Below are 26,001 nucleotides of genomic sequence, written 5' to 3' on the forward strand. Positions count from 1 at the left end.
GAAACACATAAAAAACCTCACCTTATCGCCTTTACCTCCCGGAAGACCCAAAGTCTGAAACAAAAATAAAATGTACATTTATATAAACCCTTTGATACTGGGCTAAAATAATGAAATCATTAGAGATGCAATGTTGTACTCACTGATTTCCCAGGTTCCCCAGGAGCACCTTGATCACCCTAACAGGAAAAATATTCCAAGATATTAAACAATATACATTTCTTTATGATTATATCAAGACACAGCTCTGCCTACCTGCTCTATCCATGCTGAGAGGGGTTATAGTATGAGGGCTGAAGTGATTGCCAGAATATAATGTTTCCATGGCAACCATGGGAATGTGGCCTACTTTTACTAAAGATTTTTTTTTTTTATTTAACTAAACTGCTAGATAAGATTGGTGCGCTATATTTTCTCTATTTTACATCTGGTTAATAAAGGGACTAGAGGTTTGCCCAACTGCACTATAGCCTGTTTGTCTCGGTCAATTGATTTTTTTCATTTTCCTATTCCTTATGTATTGTTATAGTTAAATCCATCAAACAAGAAAAAAGGCAACTTAAAAAAAAACCATAACTTAATATGTCATTATTATTGTATTTATTCTACACTCTAGATGGAAAAATCAGTTCATTTTCACCTTGCCTGGCAATGGAAAAGGCACACATTCTATGGGGTATATTTATCATGCTGTGTAAAAAGTGGAGTAAAACATTACCAGTGATGTTTATAGCAGCCAATCAGATGCTTTGCTTTGGTTTTCTAACTGTTGAGATCTAATTGCTGATTGGTTGCCCTGGACAACATCACCGGTAATGTTTCACTCCACTTTTTACACAGCATGATAAATATACCCCATGTGTATGGTCCCTATGGGAAGAAATTCTGCCCCCTGTAGCACTACAGCACTTACACCTGTACCACTGATAAACTAGACCTCAGACATGCCTACATGTCCTCTAATTGTATACCTGAAGTTGCTTCTAGGGATAAATATGTACTTTATCCAACCTTACTTAAACTTAAGCCAATCAAGCCCTTCTCCACATTCCCAATGACCCGTCATACTGTGATAAGCTATTATGCTGCATTTGGAAAACAAATTTTTTTTGCCGGGCCATTGATTGGATTTTTCTTAAAGAAGCAGTAAATATTAATTTCATGATTAAAGTGAAATCATCTATTATAATCACTTAAAACTGAAGACATAGAATTCTTGCCTTGTCACCTCGTGGTCCCAGTCCACCTGAAGGACCCTGGAAAAAAATAGAGAGAAATAAAGGAAAAGGCTGTTAGTGGAGATATTCTCATTTGAATGTGGCTATTATTTATACTCGTAGGGTCAAACTCTCAACAAAGGATTGGTATTTTAAAGGAGAACTAAAGATTAACTAAAGAAGTAGGGCTGAAATGCTGCACATCATGTTTTCTGCTTATGTATCTGCCCACAGCCCTTTAGCAGGGAAGATCTGTGCCCCCAAAGATGCCCCAGTAGCCCCCCATCTTCTTTTCTGCTGATTCCCTGCCCATACTCTGTGCTGCTGGCACTTACCTGAGCTTAGGGACCCACTCAGTATATACTGTATATATAGAATATAAATGGCACACTATACTGTATATATAGAATATAAATGGCACACTATACTGTATATATAGAATATAAATGGCACACTATACTGTATATATAGAATATAAATGGCACACTATCCTGTATATATAGAATATAAATGGCACACTATACTGTATATATAGAATATAAATGGCACACTATCCTGTATATATAGAATATAAATGGCACACTATCCTGTATATATAGAATATAAATGGCACGCTATACTGTATGTATAGAATATAAATGGCACGCTATACTGTATATATAGAATATAAATGTCACACTATACTGTATATATAGAATATAAATGGCACACTATCCTGTATATATAGAATATAAATGGCACACTATACTGTATATATAGAATATAAATGGCACACTATACTGTATATATAGAATATAAATGGCACAATATAGTGTATATATAGAATATAAATGGCACACTATACTGTATATGTAGAATATAAATGTCACACTATACTGTATATATAGAATATAAATGGCACAATATACTGTATATATAGAATATAAATGGCACAATATACTGTATATATAGAATATAAATGGCACAATATACTGTATATATAGAATATAAATGGCACAATATACTGTATATATAGAATATAAATGGCACAATATACTGTATATATAGAATATAAATGGCACTATATACTGTATATATAGAATATAAATGGCACAATATACTGTATATATAGAATATAAATGGCACAATATACTGTATATATAGAATATAAATGGCACACTATCCTGTATATATAGAATATAAATGGCACACTATACTGTATATATAGAATATAAATGGCACACTATACTGTATATATAGAATATAAATGGCACAATATAGTGTATATATAGAATATAAATGGCACACTATACTGTATATGTAGAATATAAATGTCACACTATACTGTATATATAGAATATAAATGGCACAATATACTGTATATATAGAATATAAATGGCACAATATACTGTATATATAGAATATAAATGGCACTATATACTGTATATATAGAATATAAATGGCACAATATACTGTATATATAGAATATAAATGGCACAATATACTGTATATATAGAATATAAATGGCACTATATACTGTATATATAGAATATAAATGGCACAATATACTGTATATATAAAATATAAATGGCACAATATACTGTATATATAGAATATAAATGGCACTATATATGGCTGATTAGTAAATAATTCAGATTATTAGTACATGGCAGATCTGAAACCAATGCAATTAGCATCAGAGTTTATTAATCAGCCCTGTAGCATCATCTTATATTACAGGCTATTTTCATGCTAGATAATTTGTGACAACCCCTAAGATAAGCTTCTTAACAGCTGCCCAGAGTATACTAAGCATGTGCAGTGTCACTGACACTTCTAACAAAATCCAAGAATCCTGGATCATTGGTGCTATATAGATGCTGAACCTTTAGGCTGGTGCAGTAAGTTCACTATATAAAATTTCTAGCCATATTCATTTTGATTTTTATTTATCTTTGAAAGTACAACAGAATAGAAGACTTACTATGGGTCCTGATGGACCAGGCAACCCATTTTGTCCTGGACTGCCCTGGAAATAAAATGAAAATTAATATGAAGTTACAGTTAATCCATTGTTCCAAGATGTTGGATCCTCATTGACCTGATAGCTCTAATATAGTATAATGTAAAACTCAACAAAAAACAAAACAAAACTCCAGAGAAAGGCATATAAAACACTTTGCAAGCAAAGAGACAAGTCTTGACACCAAATTTGGGTGGTTCATCAGTGATGGGCGAAATAATTAGACAGACATGGATTTGCTGCGAATTTCTACATTTCTCCATTGGTGGATTTTTTTTTGCGAAACGGGCAACAAAATTCACCACGCGTCCTAAGATTGTCACCCGCATCAAAAATTTGGCGCCTGTGTCAAGAACAATTGTCAATGTTTTTTGATGTGCAACTTTTTTACCATTTCACAAATTTTTCACCGTTTTACAAATCTTTTTAACGTTTTGCAAATGTTTTGGGGAAGTGAAACAAATTGGCTCATCACTAGTTATCTCATGATTGTGCCATAACCTCAAAATGCTTAGTATTATCTGAGCTCAATAATGTTAAAAATAGCTTATAGTTATGCATGTTTGGGTTTTATTGTGGCCTCCAAGGGCCCTTGGCCTAGTGGCATTTCCAAGAAAATATAATTTGCAAACCTTTAGTCCTTGAAATCCAGGAGGCCCACGTTCACCCTGTAGAAGAATCACAAATGTAATAATATAATAGTATATAGTCAACCAAAAAGCATTTAGTGAGAAGTCTTCATGGGGCAGCTGGTTCTTTCTCTTGCCAGTATAGGTATGGGGTCTATAATTTATTCCTGCTTACACCAATAACAACTATTAACTCTATAATACTGTCTTATAACCACAAAGAAAAGCTCAAAAAATTGTTTGTTACCAGTACATAGTTCATTACCATGTTGTTGGGACAAAATGTTCTAATGTTTCTAAGAAAGTATCTTCATTTTCTTCCTTCATATGGGACAATATGGTGGCAAGGGACAGGTCTATACATGTGAACCTATCTAACAGAAAAAAACAATGTTTTTCAAGGCTAGGAATACAATGAGATCAGCATTTTGTAGGTAGGGTATAGTGTTTCATTTCCAAAAGGGGGACATTTTGTTTAGGCTGATGGATTTTGTGAGGCTGTCAAATCCTGTGCATTCAGTGATCAGCCCTTACCTTTTCCCCACGTTCTCCATCCTGGCCAGGAGCCCCACGGTCACCCTATCAGAAAAATGCAAGGGGTTGCATATAAATGTATAAAGAACTAATTTAAATTCAATTTCTTTAATATATAACTGAAAAAAGAACTCTTATGTTAACAGTATTTGTGTTTTTTACTCAGGCTGAAAGCTGTGAAGTTTGTACTTTTCATTACCCCTCACCACACAAGCAGTGGCACCTCGCTTGGCTAAATGTCAGTCTTTTTGTCCCCAGTTCATTTTTTTGATCATTACTCCTCTCCTGATTACCCCCATGTTATAAGGGAGAAACTCCACACTATGTGGGGCATGTTCCAATATTATGATGTTTCACATATATTGTGATTTTTCTTTTTTATCCCAAGGTGCAATGCCACTACTTTAAAGGAGAAAGAAAGGTAAAAACTAAGGAAGCTTTATCAGAAAGTTCTATGTAAATATAGCCATAAGAAAACACTCTATAGTCCTCTATCAAAAGAAACACAGGATTTCTTGTCTCCTGTCTTGGGAACATGTTCTTCGGTATCATTCTTAGGGCTCATCCAGGTTTGGGGCTCTCCCCCTCCCTTCTCCTGCTCCCCCCTCCCATAAGAATGCATAAGAACTCACTTCCCCCACCCTTAGGGATGTGTGATCTGAGCTTCCAACAGCTATTAATGCAGCAGGAAGCTACCAAGACCAAGCTAAAATGGCAGCTGCTATCAGGGGAGCTTCAAGGGCTCTTTACTCAGGTATAGTAAAGCTTTCTGCTGAATAAATATATTGGTCTAGGTGGCACTGATGTGGTGAATCTATTGGCAGTAAAATGCCAAAATGACTTTCCTTCTCCTTTAATTTGACAAGCAACAGGATTATAAGTACAGAAAATAAAACCGTTTTGCTAGTAATGCCCCTTTGCACATGTCCTTCGTGTGTATCCTGGAATTAAATATCCCCTTTATTGGCCTGTCCCTCACTCAAAATGTATTTGTAAGCTGCATGGAAAGCAAATGCAATTTAATGAGTGCCCAAAAAAATAAAAAAAAGTCCAAACACTGAAATACTTACCTTGGTACCTTGCTCACCAGGTGGCCCTCTGGGTCCCTGAAAAGAAATGAGGAAATATTAAATTAAAATTCAATGTATGCTGTCTTGCACACATATAAAGGGCATTCAATATTTATTTTATATTAACATTTTATTAATTTAGATAAAATATGCTTAAAGAAGAAGGAAAGATAAAATCTAAGTAAGCTTTATCAGAAAGGTCTATGTAAATACAGCCATAAGCCCTCACAGAAACGCTGCACTGAGTGCTCTATCAAAAGAAACACAGGATTTCTTGTCTCCTTTTTTGTAAACATGTTCTTACGGTATCTGACTTCCTCTCTCAGAAACATCCTTCATTCCTGGGGCCAAAGCCTGTGCAGTTCTCTCCTCTCTCCCGCTCCCACCTCCCATAAGTATTCATAAAACTCACTCTCCCCACCCTTAGGAATGTGTGATCTGAGCTATAACGGCTAGAGCTGCAGCAGGAAGCTATGAAGACCAAGCTAAGATGGCAGCTGCTGTCTTAAACAAACGGAGAAAGCTTCTAGGGCTCTTATGGTATGGTACAGTTTTTCTAGGTGGCACTAATGTGGTGAATCTATTGGCAGTAAAATGCCCAAATGACTTTCCTTCTCCTTTAAACAATTCAACCACATATCTCTTCGCTGTGTCTCACCTGACAATAAAATTAATTTGTCTCTAATACTAATACAATTACTAAAACTATTACTAATTCTATTAAAAGTACTAGAACTCAGATCCCCTCTCTGAACTCACTCAGTGGGTATCATAACCCGTGTAGAGTGATCAGGTAAGTACAGAATAGACAGTTCCTTACATGGATTGCTATGTTCTCCCTCAAGCTGTGCCTACTACCAGAGACAATGCTATAACACTGTTATGGATTTGCCCCTGTGTATCAGAAACAACACAGTGATGCGGCTGATTATTGTTATTCTTTTTTGTTTCCAGGTCAAATAGATGAACAAATATTCGTGGAACTCACTCGATCTCCTGGATCTCCTGTCCTCCCTGCAGCCCCCGGAAAGCCTTCTCCAGCTTCGCCCTGTAACCAAGAGATAATATATGGATGATATTTAAATAATATTAAAATTCATGGATAAGTTACCATGTGAGTCTGGTTACTTGTAATATCCTATTGAGTCAAAGTTAGGGTTTGTACATACTGTATATTGTACTGGAGTTTCGGCAAGTGTAACATCATTTATTTATTGTATATCATTATATATTATGTAATGAGACAGTGAGATAAAGTGATGCTATTACATGCCAATTAAAGTATATACAGGTATGGGATCTATTATCTGGAAACCCATTATCCAGAAAGCTCCAAAAAATGGAGCTCCAGAAATGCCATCTTCCATAGACTCCATTATAAGCAAATAATTCTCATTTTTCAAAAATGATTTCCTTTTTCAACTAAGATATAATTACCCCTTATTGGGGGCAGTACAGTTCTATTGGGTTTATTTAATGGTTAAATAATTCCCTTTTCTCTGTAATAATAAAACAGTACCTATACTTGATCCCAACTAAGATATAATTACCCCTTATTGGGGGCAGAACAGCCCTATTGGGTTTATTTAATGGTTAAATAATTCCCTTTTCTCTGTAATAATAAAACAGTACCTGTACTTGATCCCAACTAAGATATAATTACCCCTTATTGAGGGCAGAACAGCCCTATTGGGTTTATTTAATGGTTAAATAATTCCCTTTTCTCTGTAATAATAAAACAGTACCTGTACTTGATCCCAACTAAGATATAATTACCCCTTACTGGGGGCAGAAAAGCCCTATTGGGTTTATTTAATGGTTAAATAATTCCCTTTTCTCTGTAATAATAAAACAGTACCTGTACTTGATCCCAACTAAGATATAATTACCCCTTATTGGGGGCAGAAAAGCCCTATTGAGTTTATTTAATGGTTAAATGATTCCCTTTTCTCTGTAATAATAAAACAGTACCTGTACTTGATCCCAACTAAGATATAATTACCCCTTATTGGGGGCAGAACAGCCCTATTGGGTTTATTTAATGGTTAAATGATTCCCTTTTCTCTGTAATAATAAAACAGTACCTGTACTTGATCCCAACTAAGATATAATTACCCCTTATTGGGGGCAGAACAGCCCTATTGGGTTTATTTAATGGTTAAATAATTCCCTTTTCTCTGTAATAATAAAACAGTACCTGTACTTGATCCCAACTAAGATATAATTACCCCTTATTGGGGGCAGAACAGCCCTATTGGGTTTATTTAATGGTTAAATGATTCCCTTTTCTCTGTAATAATAAAACAGTACCTGTACTTGATCCCAACTAAGATATAATTACCCCTTATTGGGGGCAGAACAGCCCTATTGGGTTTATTTAATGGTTAAATGATTCCCTTTTCTCTGTAATAATAAAACAGTACCTGTACTTGATCCCAACTAAGATATAATTACCCCTTATTGGGGCAGAACAGCCCTATTGGGTTTATTTAATGGTTAAATGATTCCCTTTTCTCTGTAATAATAAAACAGTACCTGTACTTGATCCCAACTAAGATATAATTACCCCTTATTGGGTTTCTTTAATATTTCAATTATTTTTTAGCAGACTTAAGCTATGGAGATCCAAATTACAGAAAGATCCCTTATACAGAAAACCCCAGGTCGCTAAATTCTGGATAATAGGTCCTTGATCCCAACTAAGATATAATTAATCCTTATTGGGGGAAGAACAATCCTATTGGGGTTAATTAATGTTTGAATCATTTTTTAGCAGAAGTTAGGTAAGGAGATCCAAATTACTCAAAGACCCCTTATGGGGAAAACCCCAGGTGTGGAACATTCCTGGATAACAGGTCCCATACCTGTAAAAGGATACTTTTAATATTAATCCAAGTAACAGAGACAGATCTCTAAACAGATCTTTCTAAAAGACTTCAGAACTATGAATCTGATTTTGGGTCATTGTTCCTAGTTAAACAATTGCAGAACAATTTAAGTACAGGTATAGGATCCATTATCCAGAATGCTCTGGACCAAGGGTATTCCGGATAAGGGGTCTTTCCGTAATTTGGACCTCCATACCTAAAGTCTACTAAAAAATCAATAAAACATTAATTAAACCCAATAGGATTGTTTTGCATCCAATAAGGATTAATTATATCTTAGTTGGGATCAATTACAAGGTACTGTTTTATTACTACAAAGAAAAAGGAAATCAGCTTTAAAATTCTGAATTATTTGAGTAAAATGGAGTCAATGGGAGATGGGCTTTCCGTAATTCGGAGCTTTCTGGATAATGGGTTTCCGGATAAGGGATCCCATACCTGTACTACATAATTTTCCCAGTGTTTAACCAGTAAGAAAGGTCATTCAGGAAGCCAGTATGCTCATTCTGCCTGACCCACTTGCCCATCACTCACCTTTTCCCCTTTTTGCCCTGAAAGGCCGGTTGGACCCCGAGGCCCTGCTTGACCTTGAGCACCAGGTGATCCCTTGAAAAGCAAAGTGAAAATATCAGCGATACTAAGGAACTTTGTCTTGTTTCTTTGGCAAAACCAACAAAAAATTAGAAAAGTTGTTGCCTTAAAATATAGCCACAAGTTTAGATTTGTCCATATTACTTAATGGGACAAAAAACCTACAGTTATTTTGTTGGAAAGATGCATTATATACATTGTATATTTTTGTGACAAGTAGAAACACTATTTGCATTTAAAGAAGAAGTGAAGGTAAAAACTAAGTAATATTTATCAGAAAGGTCTATGTAAATACAGCCATAAGCACTCACAGCAAAGTCCTCTATCAAAAGAAACACAAGATTTCTTGTCTCTTTTTTTGTAAACATGTTAATAGGGTATCTGGCTTCCTCTCTCAGAAAAATCCTTCATTTCCGGGACCAGAGTCTGCGCTGCTCTTTTCTCTCTCCCGTCTCCTGCTCCCCCCTCCCATAAGAATTCATAAAACTCACATTTCCCCCTTAGGAATGTGTAATCTGAGCTATAACGGCTAGAGCTGCAACAGGAAGCTATGAAGACTAAGCTAAAATGGCAGCTGTTATCTTAAACAAAAAGAGAAAGATTCTAGGGCTCTTTACTCAGGTATGGTAAAGCTTTCTAAAGAATAAATATAATGTTCTAGGTGGCACTAATGTGGCAAATCTCTTGGCAGTAAAATGCCAAAATGACTTTCCTTCTCATTTAACTTTCATAAAAAAAAACAAAACCAAAATCATTGTGGAGAGAGTTTAGGAACCCAAGAAAGGATTAAGAATGTTAAAAGCATCTTAGTGTATAAGGATATATTCTGTTGATCAGGAAAGTTAACAAGACTTCATTGTTGAACAATAGGCCTTAGTCAATCATTTTGGGGGTGAGATCTCACTTACAGGACTTCCTGGTTCACCCTTGCCACCAGCTCCATCGACTGATCCTGGGAGACCCTAATAAAAGAAATTCATTTAGCTTTTAATCTAGTTAGCAAGTAAAAAAAGTTACGTTTATTTTTCTTTCTTCAGAACAATCACCAAGATCAAATGAATACAGCACAAAAACTCTTTGCTAAGGACCAAATGGGAAAAAATACAGCCAAGTCGCGACCAGAGTTAGTGAAAAGGAGTAAATTCATTATATATTGAGGTATTTGAAGGCATTGAAATATTACATTAGATATTAATGATTCTAATCTACCCATTAAATTGACCTCAAGGTCATGTGAAACCTTTTAATCACTTTATTGTTTATTTACACTAGTTTTTAGTCGGTCGCATGTTGCATGGTTAACTCTTTAACACTTAAAATACCCCAATCCAATATACCTTTAAAAAAAAAAAAAGAAAATTGCGATGGGGAGTGTGATCCACTGGCATTTGGACTAGATATGCCATAGCTTGTGTTGAAACTGGCCAAAAGGCACATGTTCTCTTCATCTGCTACAAAATTGGTACCACTTAGGGCTGCTGAACTGCAAAATCCAGTAGGGATACTGGAAGCAGTAGTGGATCCAGCGCCGGATTTCACTATAGGGTGTCCATAGGCCGGCCCCCTTCTCCGTTCCGCCCATTCCCCCCCCACCCGGATAGCACACATGTGCTTTTATTTCTCTCCCTCGTCACAAATCCAGGCCTCAGTTTATCAATAATAATAATACTGTACTGCAATAGGGTGGAATGACTCTCATTTAACAGGTAATGGAGATAAGTAAACTGAAATACACTTACTCTCTCACCTCGTTCTCCTTTCTCTCCCTGGAAAGGCAAAAAGAACACAAAATTAATTGCAATACAAAAACCATTAAATTTTGCTTTTTTTTTATTAATTAATGATTAATTTATTATTAATAGGGACAGAGTTATCCATGGTCCAGTATTCCACAGCAACCTATCAGCAGTTAGTGTTTACTGGTCTAGTGTAGTTGAAATGAAAGCAAATGTCTGAGGTTGGAATGGGTTATTGGATTTGGAAATTTGACAAAACAGCCGGCACAACGGGTCTTCTGCCTGCCCCCGAAATGTCACTAATTTCAAATAAAGATGCAGGGATAATCCTGCTGCTTAAAGCAGGGCCAGGACTAGGGGTAGGCAGAAAAGGCAACTGCCTAGGGTGCAACGGCGGGGGGGGGGTGTCAGGTGGGTACCTCTCCTTTCAATTACCCCTAGTTCCGTGCCCTTTCCCCCCCACCACATCACCCCCCTCCAGCGGCCCCAGCAACCTCCATGTGCGTTCACTCACTTGCGCATACGTGTGCATGCCCACAAAGGATGGGGGGGGGGCGGCCCAATCCGTCCGGATTGCCTAGGGCACCCAGTCGGCTTGGTCCAGCTCTGGCTTAAAGACCCGTTGTGCTGGCTGTTTTCTCAAATTTCTTGATTACGAAGGGGTGCCGTCCCCTCTGGCTGTGCACCGGGTTCCTCATTCTTGGGGAGGCCAGGAGTGGTGGGGATTTTTTCCATTATTGGATTTGGGCAAACTTTCCCATATTAACATATATCCCAGTTTTTTTTATTTGTAAGTTGCATCATAGAATTTCATTTCCATTGTGTTCTGTTTCAGAATTTTAGAAGACTATACCTTGACAGACTGCCCTGGGAGTCCTGAAGAACCACTTGGTCCTTCTGGTCCAGGGGGCCCTGGGGTTCCAGGAATTCCTCTTTGTCCCGGGGTTCCTGGCTGGCCCGGAATTCCCTAAGACACAGGTAAAATTGTGTTAAAGGTAAACAAAATATTGAAGATGTGCATTGCAATCTGTCATCTGATTCACACAACAATCACCTGGCATGTAGAAAACAAGGGTGGTAGAAAAGCCAATGTGATGATCTGGCTGTCACTGATGTGTCGCTGCATATGTCAATCTGCTTACTAACCAAATGTTATATCATCAATAGTTTCTAAAGCAAATGGCTGTTCTTTATTCAGCCATTTTGAGGATCATGGCTGGTTATTGCAGTGGGTGAGTTGTAGAACATATCTTTTGACTTCCAACTAACTAACTGGTTTATCGTACACCATGAAACAATTTCACTCCTGTAATTGTCTAACTTGGGGGTCCAAAAGCCCTTAAATAATAGTGAGTATGTGTCCCATTAAGCCAAGATTCTTCAAACTGTTGCTTTTCACTTACTTCTCCATTACCAGGAATGTTGCCGCTGGCAAGTGTTTCAGATTGGGACCCTGAGGTCAACCACTTCTGGTAGTTACAGGAAGGCTGTGCCTCTTCCAAACAATAACCAAATATCCAGGTTGCACTCAGTTAGTTATTCATTATGGAAAAAATGCTCCCTTTGTCAATTTTTTAGAAAGCCAGTATGACGACTGAGACAGTGATAGGATTAACATTAGATAAGTAATAAGAGTCCACGATACTTACTGGAATTCCTGGCTCTCCTTTTCTCCCGGGAATTCCACCACCACCATTTATTACTTCCCCTGGTTCACCCTGAGACAAAAAAGATCTTTATTACCCCCACGGACCACAAAGCTACACATGAACACGAGGCTCCATTTCTTTAATCGTGACAGTCGCAGGACAAATAACGATAACTACCATTACTGCTCAGTACAAACTGCTAATTATTGATTAAGTAGAATTAATAGGATACTATTTTCATCTGATTAGACTACTTTTTTTTACAATAACATTTCATTTCTGAAATCTATATTCATATTTTCTTTCTTTCATTGGATGAGTATATTGTATGTAGGAACAACAAAGCAATCTTCGACCCAGCTGGATCTGGGATTGGTTGGAAACAGTTGGCTGTTGGTATGTGCAAGTGAGCTGGAACTTTCATATACAAGTCAATTTGTACAAAATCCATCTGATCATCCAAAAGATGATAATGACATCATACTTAAACATATCAGAAAGTAGCATCTGTTAATACTGGATTAACAGTGGCCTTTCCTGCATATTACAACATAATCATGTGCAGTCAACATCTCATCTGGACTCTTCATGTAACCTACCGGGACTCCCTTTTCTCCCTTGGGACCAGATGGGCCTGGAGATCCTCGTTCTCCCTATGAGAAGGTATAAGTAAAAAGAATTAACTGTAATAGTGAAGAAGAGGACCAAAAAAGGAAATTATACAGCCCAAAGAAAGTAGACGTGAGGCTACTCAGATATGATTATTATACAAATAACTGGAAACTTACTGGATATCCCCTCTCTCCTTGTGAGCCTTTACTCCCCTGAAATCAAACACATGCAGATTAATAATAATATAATATAATAAGAAACTGCAATGTTGGTGATAATGTTATGTATCATCGTGGCCCTGATTTCCAAGGGTTCGGCACAAAACACAAAATTCTGATGTCAGACTTACAGGAGAGGCTGGAGTACCAGGGTTTCCTGGACGGCCTGGGCTTCCTGGGATACCGTCAGTTCCCGGATCCCCCTACACGGGAAGGCAAATTATGCATATTAGGGAACAAAACTGTATCACATGGTGCAAGTGGGAAACAATTCATTTTATTAGTGATGGGCGAAATGTTTCGCCAGGCATGGATTTGTGGCAAATTTCGGTGTTTCGCCATTGGCAGATTGTTTCGCGAAACGGATGAAAAAATTCGCCACGGAAAAATTTGTCGCACGTTCCAAAAATTGTCACCGGCGTAAAAAAAAACAGTCGCGGGCGTCAAAAAAAAAATAGTCGCGGGCGTCAAAATAATAGCCGTGCGACGAAATAATAGCCGCGTCACAAAATAATAGCCACGGGCGACGAAATAACAGCCGCGGGCGACGAAATAACAGCCGCGCGACAAAATAATAGCCATGGGCGACGAAACAATAGCCATGGGCAACAAAATAATAGCCGTGGGCGACGAAACAATAGCCATGGGCAACAAAATAATAGCCACGGACGACAATTTTTTTTGTCACACAACATTTTCGCCGTTTCGCGGATCTTTTGAAAGATTCGCAAAATTCACTCATCACTACATTTTATCTCTTTACAGATATTACCTTGTGAATTTTAAATGAACCTAAGACCCACTTAATGGTGATGTATTTAATGTTGGCACAAAATTATTTTTTCAGTAAGACATTTTATACTTACACTGTTTAATACCGATATGGGCATCGTATGGGCCCACCCCCTGCCTGCATGACGCACATAATAATGCATATGCTCCTTATCCATTATTTAGGAACAGGTGCAAGATTTCTACAAGTGTTCTAGCATCACTTATGCACAAAAAATATTGCAAAGTGATATTTGGTGGGCCGCCCCTTGGTATGAATAATAGTACTACGTAACTGGTGATGAGGAATTTTTTCACCAGGCATGAATTCGCTGCAAAATTCAGCATTTTGCCACCGGTGACACTTCTGCAAAATTTCGGCGCAACAAAAATTTGCAGAGTGAGGAAAAAGTCTTGTTTGCGTCAAAAAAAATTGCAGTTGCATTAAATATATTGTAATTGCGTCACAAAAAGTTGCATGCATCAAAAGAGTTGTGCGGTAACTGCATTTCACACATTTTTTTGCCATTTCAGGAATTTTTTAGCGGTTTCAGAAATGTTATGCAAAATAGGACAGATTGGCTCATCACTATATGTAATGTATGTCTTTTTTTTTAAGATTTGGGGTAGAATGAGAACAATGTTGATGGATGGATGGACTTAAAGAAGAAGGAAAGGTAAAAACTAAGTGATCTTTATCAGAAAAGTATATGTAAATACAGCCATAAGCACTCACAGAAATGCTGCACTGAGTCCTCTATCAAAAGAAACACCAGATTTCTTGTCTCCTTTTTTGTAAATGTAAACATGTTATCTGACTTCCTCTCTCAGAAAAATCCTTCATTCCCGGGGCCAGAGTCTGCACAGCTCTCTCCTCTCTGCTCCCCCCTCCCTTAAGAATGTGTGATCTGAGCTACCAGCAGCTAGAGCTGCAGCAGGAAGCTATGAAGACCAAGCTAAAATGGCAGCTGCAATCTTAAACAAATGGAGGGAGCTTTTGGGCTGTTTACTCAGGTATGGCAATGCTATCTGCAGAATAAATATAGAGTTCTAGGTGGCACTAATGTGGCAAATCTATTTGCAGTAAAAATTGGCAGTAAAATGTCAAAATGACTTTCCTTCTCCTTTAAATCACAGAAAAATGTTCTTGGCATTTGTTTCAGTAACTTACAGTTTCTCCTTTCTGTCCCCTTGATGCTGTGCCTTCCCCCGGGGGACCACGAGGACCAACAGGACCAGGTGGACCTGGAATACCATTGCGTCCCTAAATCAGAAATAGAATTATAATCAAGTATTGAAACTTTCACATCTATCAAGCTGCAAATTAATTACATGAAAACCCCACAAATGCAGGTGCTAAACATAAATTTTCAGAAATTCATAGTTCTTAGGATATTTCTAATGAATAATGTTGATCAAATAGAAACTCACCGCCTCTCCAGGAGGTCCAGTTGCCCCTGGCCGCCCTGCACTACCCTAAAGAGAGAAACACCAAGCTTTACTGTTGGTTTTGGTTTAAAAAGCAGTGTTATCAAAAATCGGTAAACTTTCATGACATTTTTACAACTTTTCTCAGCAGGGATAAAAATTCTATTTTTCCCTTTTTTGCCAAGGAAACAAAGAATAACAAATACAGACATGTTGCAAATTGTCTGACAATACTACTGTCTATTTTATATTATTCTCTTTTAGTCTGATCCCATGTGGAAGAGTTTTGTTGACACATTAGGGTGAAGACACACAGAGCTACATAGTAGCAGCTACTTGGCACAGCTACTAAACGCCAGAAAATCCCCTGCCATAGACAAGAGAATTGCCTCTGCTAAAACACACAGAGACAATTATCAGTAAATGATCAGCACTGTCTATTTTAGTAGCCATGACAAGTAGCTGCTACTAGTAGCTCTGTGTGTCTTCACCCTAAGACAAAAACAAACAGCAATTCATTTTACAATGTTTTCATTTTTTAAAAATTCTGATTTTCGTGGTTTTAGAGGATTTTGAAACCATGACTAAACTCATTTCCACGAAAACCATGAATGTCTAGCCATTTATTAGATCCGAATTGAAAAAGCACAGTTAAATAAATGTGGAATAAAAAAATGAAAAGAACATGAAAATCACACATTTTCTTGGGTTTTTAAATTTTTCAAATCTTGTGGACTTTCATATGGAAAAAAATAACCCTGAAAACCTCTATAAGCACAAATGAAAGGAAGATTCTTACAATTGGCCTAGGAAAACTGCCATTGACTTCTACATGATCTTACAGCCTTTAGATGGCAAGGTTTCTTTTACTCCATTAGGTGGGAGCGGTATAACTGCAACACACTGAATTCTATCAATATTGGCTCAGCACGATGTTCATTTGACCTAGGGATGCACCAAATCCAGTTCTCCCCGTTCGGCCGAACACCTGAATCCGCCGTAAGGGATTCGGCCAAATACCGAACCAAACCAAAGCCTATGCTAATTAGGAATGGTTAAATTTTCCACTTCTGTCTTAATATGACAAAAAGTCATGTGATTTTTTGGATTCAGATTCAGCCAGGACCATGGATACGGCCAAATCTGAATCCTGCCGAAAAAAACCAGAATCCTGGCGCAATACCGAACCAAATCCTAGATTTGGTGCATCTCTAATTTGAACCCTATGGAAACAGGACTTATTCCTACTATAAGATTTATATATGGCACACTTTACAAGATGGTTCTTTTTCTTGGAAATAAAAGGATGGCCCTGCTTACCTTTCAGCATTGCTATAACACTGTTTGGCCTTTATAATATATCTATCTAACAATCACACAGGTTGAGTGCCTGCGCATTGTGCTATTGCACCCTCCTGTCTAGGTGTTTTACACAAAAAGTCACAAAACTACAGGGTTACTTACCAGCTCTCCTTTCTGTCCCTTTTCGCCCTTAAGTATAAAAAATATAAAAAAAAAATATTATAATTTCAGGACATTACATTTAAACTGTCTTTTGCAACCACCCCCCCCCCCCCGCACCTCACTACATCTCTTTTCATCTCCTCCATTCCTCTCAGAGCCACTACCTTGTTGCTCCACCCATATTCACTGACATCTTCAGCCTTTAAACCCCAGTTTCTTAACCTTGGCCTTTAGATTCTTAGATATGATATATATATCATTTAGGGATCAGTAGGAAGAAAGTGACTAGTTAGAAAGGGCAGGTTAGTGTTGTATTACCCCTGACTTTGTTGGCTTCCATCCCTGGTTGCCCCACCTCTACATCACAACACCTATAACTGTAGACTGTCCAATATAAATTTCCCCCATGTGGTCCCGGGCCCCATATTCTGTATACACTGATCTGGATCTCTTCATAGGGATCTTCTCCTCAATCTTTGGAAACCTAATTTTAGATGCTATCACTTCTACACTTATGGGACAAACATATTAACCCACTGTCAGTTTGCTATTTCTCACAGTATTGTTGGGCTGCCAAGATCTATACTAAAAAAATGGACATCTAATAAACTTACCTGTGGACACTGAACTGTACAAGGCTCCTATATGTAACAGAAAAGAAGAAATATTAACAACTCACTTTACTGACCAAATTGGGTAATAAGCTTAATCTGCAGTAGTACAAAGATCTCCAGTAGTTTTTTTCCCATACATTACTGGACCTGGAGGTGGTGATTCCACGGTCAGAGGGGCCAACTTAACTCTGAGGAGGGACAGTGAAGTAAAAAGACGGTACCTTGAATATCACATTATACAGATGGTACTCAATGCTTTTAGGGTTTGGAAGATGATTTAGCCAGCAGTTAGATTTTTCCATTCCAGTTAGGGTTGCCACCTTTTCTTACTTGTAATACCGGCCTTTGGGTTGGAAGAGTATGTGGGGGCGTAACATGGGGCGGGGCAATGATGTCACAGGGCAGGGAATGGCCGGAGTGGGTGGAGAAATGGGATATAGGCAGGCCTGTACTTATAAGGAGTAATCCTTTAGTGGAGAGGGTCAGGGAAAAAATATATATATTGTATATTGCCAGTAAACTTGTAATTTCAGGTCAGTTACCCGCCAGGCGGTAACCCTAATTCCAGTGCATCTAGACTGACTAAAACAAAGGCTTAGACTGGTTGCAACAGATTATTAAGATGGGGCAATATTTAGACCACCATATTTATATACCATAAATGTATACACAATACTTAAGCACGACCCTTACTTCCACTGGGGTTACTGTGCAAATAGCCCCTGTAAGGCTGTCCACAAGGCTATTAAGATTCCCAGAATCCCTGGTGAAAAAGACATTCCGAGGGCTTTGTCTGGAGACGATCCGCCGTAACTGCTCCTGATCCGCCCCATTTGTCCCAACTGCCAGGATTTTAAACCCTGCAAAAACGAACAAATCAGATATAATGTCTGTTCAGAAATAAAGCCTTAAAGGAGAACTATATCCTCAGAATGAATACTTAACTAAAAGATAGTTTATATCATATTAAGTGACCTATTAAAGAATCTCACTAAACTGGAATATATATATCAGTAAATATTGCCCTTTTACATCCTTTCCCTTGAGCCGCCATTTAGTGATGGGCTGTGTGTTCCCTCAGAGATCAGCTGACAGGAAATAATGCAGCTCTAACTGTAACAGGAAGTAGTGTGGGAGCAAAAGGCAGAACTCTAACCTAACCCATGTGACCTAACATGTATGTGTGCCCTTGGTTTGTTTGTGTGCACCGTAAATCTTGTGATCGCAGGGTGCAATTTTCTATTTAGGATTACCCAATGGCACATACAACCAAAAAAGTATATATTTATGAAAATGGCTTATTTGGATGAAGCAGGGGTTTACATTTGAGCTGTTCATGCAATATATTTATATAGAAACCTACATTGTTCGGGGGGTATTGTTTTCCTTTAAGCAGACAATTGGTAAAAAAGAACCTTAATGGTTTAAGACATTATTATATATTATTATTATATGTAAAATTAAATATCAAATTTAAAAAATTGTTCTAGACTAAATGTTCCGTGTAGGAGAGAATAGATCTGATACACATCAGTTTTTTCTCTCTAAGATAAATTGAGGCTCTTTGCTTATTTCCCTTATGTAACAGTTTAGAGTTGGGGTACAGAGGGGAGCAAACATGAATGTTCTTTACTGGGCACAAAATGTCACCCCTTAGGGCCCATACACAGAGCATTGTGCATATACTATTGGCAGGTTCAAACTGTACTCTGGATGTGGTGTCGGATTAAAAATATGGAGCAATATTCATGACTACAAGGGAGCCATATTCAAACAAAAGAAGCTCCAAGCACACCGGATTAAAAAGGATAAAACTTCATTTTTATTAGTCCATTAAGATGCGGGTACCTAACGCGTTTCGTGCGCGTGCGCACTTAATCATAGGCATGACTACAAGGGAGCCATAGCAGCCCAACATCTTGCATTCGTAGTGCTCCCAAATGCCTGGGACTTTCACTGCACTTGAGGGGTACAACTCCCTGCACTCTATTCTAGGAAGGCAAATTTCGCACTTTAGGGCACCAGCAGCAAAAATGAATAGGCCAAGGTTTATCATGGGACTTTGCACCCATACTTTGCACCTTGTGCCACTTAAAAAAAATGAGGCTTCTTACCTGCGTCCTTCATGACTCTGGCTGGTTCCAACACATCATCTCCCGAGGGTCCATCCGCCAACACAACCAGTGTCCCAGGGACATTATTTCGCCTTCCATAGTTTGTTGTAAACATGTAGTTCTTCGCAAAGTCTATAGCAGCACCTGGAACAAGCCAACATGTTAGCCATTAAGCATGCCTTTTGTGCAGAATGTAAGACTATTATTTACATAACAATCAAAAGAACATGTTAATAAATGTTTTGTTATTGTACTGTGCAGGGCATGGTATAGATGAGCTAAAGCAGTGAAAATTCTACCTATTCAATATTTTCATGTGATTTTGTTTCTTTGGCCAACAGATCCTGCTGTTTAGCCTTCAGTTGGGATCAATATGAAATACACAGATAACACTTTAGCTCTAAAAAGGGAAAAACCATACCTATAGAGGTTCCACTTGGCTCTTCAAAAGGAATGGTCCGAATTTGTTGGAGGACTGTGCTCAGATCACTGGAACGATTCAAAAGGATCCAAGGTCTAGCCCTAAAGCTGTAAGCACTGAGGCCAACCTGATGGAAAGAATAAATGCAAATTAGAATAACATTTATTAAAAAAATCAAGGCTTGTAGGTTTCTTTGTAGGTTGTAGGTTTTTTTATTGACCCATCCTTAGGTGCAGAGGGTGAGATGTATAAACTGTAGCTGTAGTTGAAATGACTTGAGAATAAATGATTTGCGAGAGAAGTATTACTCTCTATAAACATAAACCATTCCACTGGTTACTTTAGGGTTTTTATACTACATGTATGGATCACAGTGGAGGATTACTATAAGGCAGGGATTCCCAACCTTTTTTACTTGTGAGCCACACTCAGATGTAAAAAGTGTCAGTGAATCACACAACCATGAAAATGTTCTTTGGGGATGCCAAATAAGGGCTGTGATTGGCTATTTGGTAGCCCCATGGGGACTGCTGGCCTGCAGGAGGCTCTGTTTGGAGTGAAACTGTGACTCTGTGCTTCCAAAACTTGTCTCCAAGCCATTTAAAAATGGGCACCTACTTTGAGGCCACTGGGAGCAACATCTAAGTGGGTGGTGAGTAACATGTTGCCCCCGAGCCACTGGTTGGGCATCACTGCCATAAGGTCTATCTGAGCAATCACTGGGGCCAAAAGTTCCCAGGGGGCCCATTGCAGTAGAATAGAGCAGGAATGTAATGGGCCAAGCTGGGGCTTGACTGGGGTGTGATGTGAGAAAAACCTGGGTTGGGGGCATAGAGGGAGGGGTACAATACATGGGAAATGCAACAATTATTCCACTCCAGATGGAACATTCATATGGCACCAGATATATTATTTATATCATTTTTCTTCATCACATCATAATTATTTATCCATATAGTTCCAACAAACAATGCAGTGTATTGCACTATTATTGCACTGCTAATAAAACCATGGGTCTTACTTTAAGTACATCTCCAGTTCTTGGACGCCCAAATGACGCTTATAGGCCCATTTATCAGCATTCTTATTTTCAAGGTTTTAGAGGTTTTTGAAACCAAAATAAAACTCATTTTCTCTAAAACCATGAATGCCAAGTGATTTATTAAAACAGCCTTTAAAAAAAAAGCACAAAAGAAAAACACAGAAAAACCTTGTGAAAAAAAAATCTAATTTTTTTTTTTTGTATTTTTTGCCAGAAAAATACAAATCGTTAAAAAAACAACATCCTTTAGTAAATGGGCCCCTTAGTGCACAACTCACTATACAGCTCAAATCTTTAGGACCATTTAGTAAATGGAAAGTCTAATTGGAAACAGTTTCAAGCACATAGAACATTTCTCTGACACAACATTGTAGAATTAAGATCAGGCAGTAACACCTTCTACAAAATATAAACATATCAGTTTCAATTGTCAGTGTAATTATCCGAATGTAATTGACAGATGTCAAACAGAAGCCCAGTAGATGGATGTAGAAGGGTTTTTATGAAAAATCCAGAAATATGCAGTTACCTGGGTGGCATCAGGGCCCAGCTGTCCTATAGAAGACATCACCTTGGAAAGGAAATTTTTCACAGTCTCCTCACTGTATGCATTGTCCTGGGTTGCATGGACCAAGAACACAACATCTGTCCTGCCGGTTCCACAGGCTAAACAAGTAGCAGGTTGCATGGTTATATTAGGCACTATGCATTAGGTTATATTCATACATATTTGTAGATTGTAAGCTCTTTTGGGCAGGACCCTCTTCACCTCTTGTATTGGTTATTGATTGCTTTATATGTTACTCTGTATGTCCAATGTATGAAACCCACTTATTGTACAGCGCTGCGGGATATGTTGGCGCTTTATAAATAGATGTTAATAATAATAATAATACAGATTAAAGAACATATGTAAGAAGGAAATACAGAACATTAGTGATGAGCAATTTTTTTTTTTGCCAGGCACGGATTCAAAGACAAATTCCACATTTCACCGCTGGATTTTCTCTCGAAACTGTAGCAAAAATTCAAAGCAAAGAAAATATTTGTTGGAAAAAACAGGAGAAAAACGCAGCGAAAAAAAAAGCCCATTCACTTCAATGGATAAAGTGAGAAAAACTTGAGAAAAAACACCCATTAACTTCATTGTATTTGGAGTGAGGAAAAAAAGTTGTGTGCATGAAAAAAGTAGCGCAGTAGCCACAAAAAAGCCTGACACCAAAAAAAGCTGCACGTTTCAAAAAATTTGTTGCTCATCAAAAAAAGTTGCGGTCGCGTAAAAAAAAGCTGCAAAAAAATTGCATGACAAACGTGTTTCGCAGGTTTTTATGCATTTCGCAAATTTTCCTAGCGTTTCACATATTTTTTGGCAAAGCAAAATGGGAGAGATTCGCTTATCACTAATCAGAAACCGTTTGTTGAAATAAAATGCCATACAAGTAGTAGAGAGGATAAAAACACTGGAGATTTTATAGATAAAAAAGATACATAGGTTGATCCAATTCTGTTACCGGAGTTAGCGAAGACAGAAACAGCTTGGCTCTCCTGACTGCCAAACAAAGCGACAGCTCGAAATTCATAGCGCCCCCCAGCTTGCAAATTGTCGATATCAATGTATCTCTCATCTCTCGATACCAGCCGGCTTGTTTCCGGACCCCCTACAGGCAAAAACATAAAGGGTTTGCATAAATGACAAAAGATATTTACTCACCGCCAAGTATGAGGCCCCCAGCCAAATGTTCTTGCACAGGTAATGAAACACTAAAGGGTTTTATGTTTCCATCCCCAAATGCAATCATTTTCCCACAATTGCAGCATAATTGTGCAGTGAACTAATTCGGACCTACCACAGTTATGCCAGGTTAACATGTTGACTGTTTTTTAGGTGGGCTTATTGGGAGAAGATTGCAACGTGTATGGCCACCTTTAACACCAGTCAGGGAGAGCCTGATGCCAAGCACCAAAGTGGTTAATGAAGGTGCCTGGGAGTGTAGGGAGGGGCTTTTTCTTGCAGGGAAAGGAATTCACTGAAGTTAAGTAAAGCAGGGATGGGGTTAACTTTTCAGTGCACTGGGACACTGGCTGATTCACCATCCACCCAACCCTTTTAGTTTTTTTTTTTTAGCAATTGGTGATTATTTAATTATGTCCTTGTCAGTTAGTACAGGTTACCATGGTTCGCTTTACATTCCCGCCGCAGCTGCTGTGACTGGCTTTGGGATATGTAAAAGTTTTGTTACGGCATGACAAGGACAGGTTATCTGCTTCAATTAATATTTATAAATAAAGCTGCGGATGACCTCAACCCATTTAGAACCCACTCAAACACTGGGCAAATTTGCATGTGGGCAGCAACACATAGCAACCAATCTGAGAGTGGCTTTAACCTGCAGCTGGCTGAAAAAAGCTAATCACATCTACTGTATACAACCTAGTTTCTTCCAGGTTAGGATTTATTAACCTACATGAGCCACATCTGCTTACCCACAGTCACCTTTGCCTATTATAGGAGTAATTTATGGTGAGCTGCTCTGTGTTTTTTTGTCCAGTTCCTGATCATTCCTAGCCGGTTGTGTTATGTGCTTGTATATTTTATCTTCTGGTACAGACACCTTGGCCTGAATAACCTCTTCCCAGCACCTGAAATTGGCCCATACCCCCAATACTATTCTATTTTGTCCCTTGGTGGCAACTTTTTTGTCTAGGATTGCACTCTTACATCTCTCCTGGTAATTATCTGTGCCCTAGTCCTGTCTTGTTCAGCTTCTATTTATGTTTTTTTCTAAACTCCTCCTCAATTTGGCACTCTTGCCTATTTGATGGTGTGTGAAGAACCCCAAACCAGTGTTGGACTGGCCTGCTGGGACACCAGGACTTTTCCAAGCTTTTTTCCTGCTTGTGCTTCATTTATTCTCGGCAGAGAGAAAGATAGGAAGAAGTTAGTTAGGAGTCTGTGACAGGTTCAGGGAAATGACAGAGACCAAATTTTTTGCCACAGATAAGCAGGAGAATCCAAGGAGGCTGTAAATTAATAGAATAGAAGGAATTTCATAGTATAAACGGGCTAATAGATTGCTCAAACCACAATATCTTGTCTCTATTTCTCTCTGCTGTCCCCTGCAGTCTGTATGTACCCACTGCATTACTCTATGCTCTCACACTGCCTGTACAGCAATAATGCAACAAACAGAACAAGGAGGAAAGCAAAGCAGCCCACATAGAATATCCTCATTGGGTCTTATTGGAAGCAGCTATTCTGTGATATTCTGTGGTACCAGGGGTTTTCTTAATAAGAATTTTGCTTTACTGGTGGACCCTTACTATCAGGTTCTCTGTAGGGCCCTTAGATTCCCAGTCCAACACTGTCCCACACTATTATACTCAACAGCAAACAAATATAGTAAAACTCATCAAGAGGGTGCAGGGGATTCTTATAGAAAGTAAAGCACAGGAACCCAACTCCCAAGTTTGGCAGCCTTGTGTGACAAAGCAAACACAAAAAGACATGGGGCCTGATTCACTAAAGTGCGGTAAAATTTATCGCACGTTTTTTTTCGTTAAATAAGTCTCGATAATTAGCGTGCGATTCACCATAGTATTATCGCGTGCGTTAAGTCGCCATTTTCGCATGCGGTATTTTTTGCGCTAGTTTTAACGCATGCGTTAATTTTTGCGCTGAAAAGAATATGATCGCATGATTCACAAATACTTAGGAGCGCTAAATATCGCATTTGTCTATGCGAAAATTAACACCTACTACAGGCAGGTGAAAAATTATAGAAAAGTACAGTAAATGAGTTTTTGGCAATAAAATATGGACTTACAGTGTTATTTATTCAAGTATGTGTCTTTTTACTCAATTTTACTAAAGTCTTGGCATGTATGGAATTTCGCTACTAATATACAGTACTATAGCGGTAAATATTTAGTCCCGCAAAATACATTACTATGTATATTTTGGCGTTTTTTTTGTCACGACTTTATAATCTCGCAGACATTTTGTAGCGATTTTGTAATCTCGTGACATGTGCGACTTGGGGCCATTTTGTGTCATTGAGCCTGCAGCCACACTACAGAGAGGATCATGCCTGGGGTTTCTGATCTGCTACCAGGGGAGAGGCACTATATTATCACCGTTCTCCTGTGCTCAGTATATGACAACCCGCCGCTGGGGCCCTTAGGGGTCCACGAGAGGAAGAGAGCCACCCTGCGCGACCTCCAAGATGGGTTGCGCAGGGGCTTCGGAATTGAAGTGGACCTCTGCGTGCTCCAGCGCATATGGTCTGACCTGAAGCGCAGGAATTCCGGCCTTATAGCTGAAATTGCGGAAGGTAATTATTGTACTTTATTATGCTGTTACAGTATACATTCAGTAAAAGATTTAGCAAGTAATTTGAACTAAAGGTACAAATGTAAGAAATGTCAGGGATGACGAAAGTAACATAGTAACATAGTAAGTTGGGTTGAAAAAAGACATACGTCCATCACGTTCAACCATAATGCCAGTGAGGAACTGAAACGTTGCTCACAATAAACCTCTGTATATTATTTCACATCTTTGTGACTCCTTGTCAAAATCCTGTGTGTGCCGTCACCCCATGCCTGTCTAGATTTTGTTTTGCCACAGGCACCTGGGTATTATTGTTCCTTATGGTGTGCAGCTTCCCAGCACTTCGTATTGTATATATATATATATATATATATATATATATATACACATCTATTTTCAAATACATATGCATAAATGAGTTTAAAGCAGGGGGGAAGCAGCAGGGAGCGGCCCATAGTGTGAGTCATTTGGGGAAGGGCCACAAATGTTTTAGGGGGCACTGGCTAACAATGTCTGTGTGTCCTTTGTATTGATGTGAGGGTTCACAGAGGGAGGGGCCATTGGGGGCGTGGGAGGAGGGGGGCCCAAAAAATTTTGTTGTGAGGGGCCCCGTTATTTATGATGGTGTATGAATGTATATATATATATATATATATATATGTATAATATAT

General features: G+C 38.4%; 1 protein-coding gene across 4 annotated transcripts in view; it reads right to left on the reverse strand.

Moving 5' to 3' along the window:
• col7a1 (collagen type VII alpha 1 chain) overlaps positions 1-26,001 on the reverse strand; it is a 136,309-nt gene that overhangs the window by 57,973 nt on the left and 52,335 nt on the right. For all 4 annotated transcript variants that reach the window (XM_012961680.2, XM_012961681.2, XM_012961679.2 and 1 more), the window contains exons 26-50: positions 22,512-22,658; positions 21,530-21,666; positions 19,959-20,085; positions 19,538-19,681; positions 18,117-18,283; positions 17,424-17,450; positions 16,810-16,836; positions 15,349-15,393; positions 15,089-15,181; positions 13,278-13,349; positions 13,105-13,140; positions 12,916-12,969; positions 12,317-12,385; positions 11,521-11,634; positions 10,671-10,697; positions 9,840-9,893; positions 8,875-8,946; positions 6,441-6,500; positions 5,453-5,488; positions 4,383-4,427; positions 3,852-3,887; positions 3,181-3,225; positions 1,221-1,256; positions 144-179; positions 22-54 (exon numbers count right to left, since the gene is read on the reverse strand). In XM_012961680.2, the coding sequence (XP_012817134.2) occupies positions 22-54; positions 144-179; positions 1,221-1,256; positions 3,181-3,225; positions 3,852-3,887; positions 4,383-4,427; positions 5,453-5,488; positions 6,441-6,500; positions 8,875-8,946; positions 9,840-9,893; positions 10,671-10,697; positions 11,521-11,634; positions 12,317-12,385; positions 12,916-12,969; positions 13,105-13,140; positions 13,278-13,349; positions 15,089-15,181; positions 15,349-15,393; positions 16,810-16,836; positions 17,424-17,450; positions 18,117-18,283; positions 19,538-19,681; positions 19,959-20,085; positions 21,530-21,666; positions 22,512-22,658 (1,739 nt within the window). The remainder of the gene's footprint in view (positions 1-21; positions 55-143; positions 180-1,220; positions 1,257-3,180; positions 3,226-3,851; positions 3,888-4,382; positions 4,428-5,452; positions 5,489-6,440; positions 6,501-8,874; positions 8,947-9,839; positions 9,894-10,670; positions 10,698-11,520; positions 11,635-12,316; positions 12,386-12,915; positions 12,970-13,104; positions 13,141-13,277; positions 13,350-15,088; positions 15,182-15,348; positions 15,394-16,809; positions 16,837-17,423; positions 17,451-18,116; positions 18,284-19,537; positions 19,682-19,958; positions 20,086-21,529; positions 21,667-22,511; positions 22,659-26,001) is intronic.

This window comes from Xenopus tropicalis, chromosome 4, assembly GCF_000004195.4.
Source record: "Xenopus tropicalis strain Nigerian chromosome 4, UCB_Xtro_10.0, whole genome shotgun sequence".
Lineage (NCBI taxonomy): Eukaryota > Metazoa > Chordata > Amphibia > Anura > Pipidae > Xenopus > Xenopus tropicalis.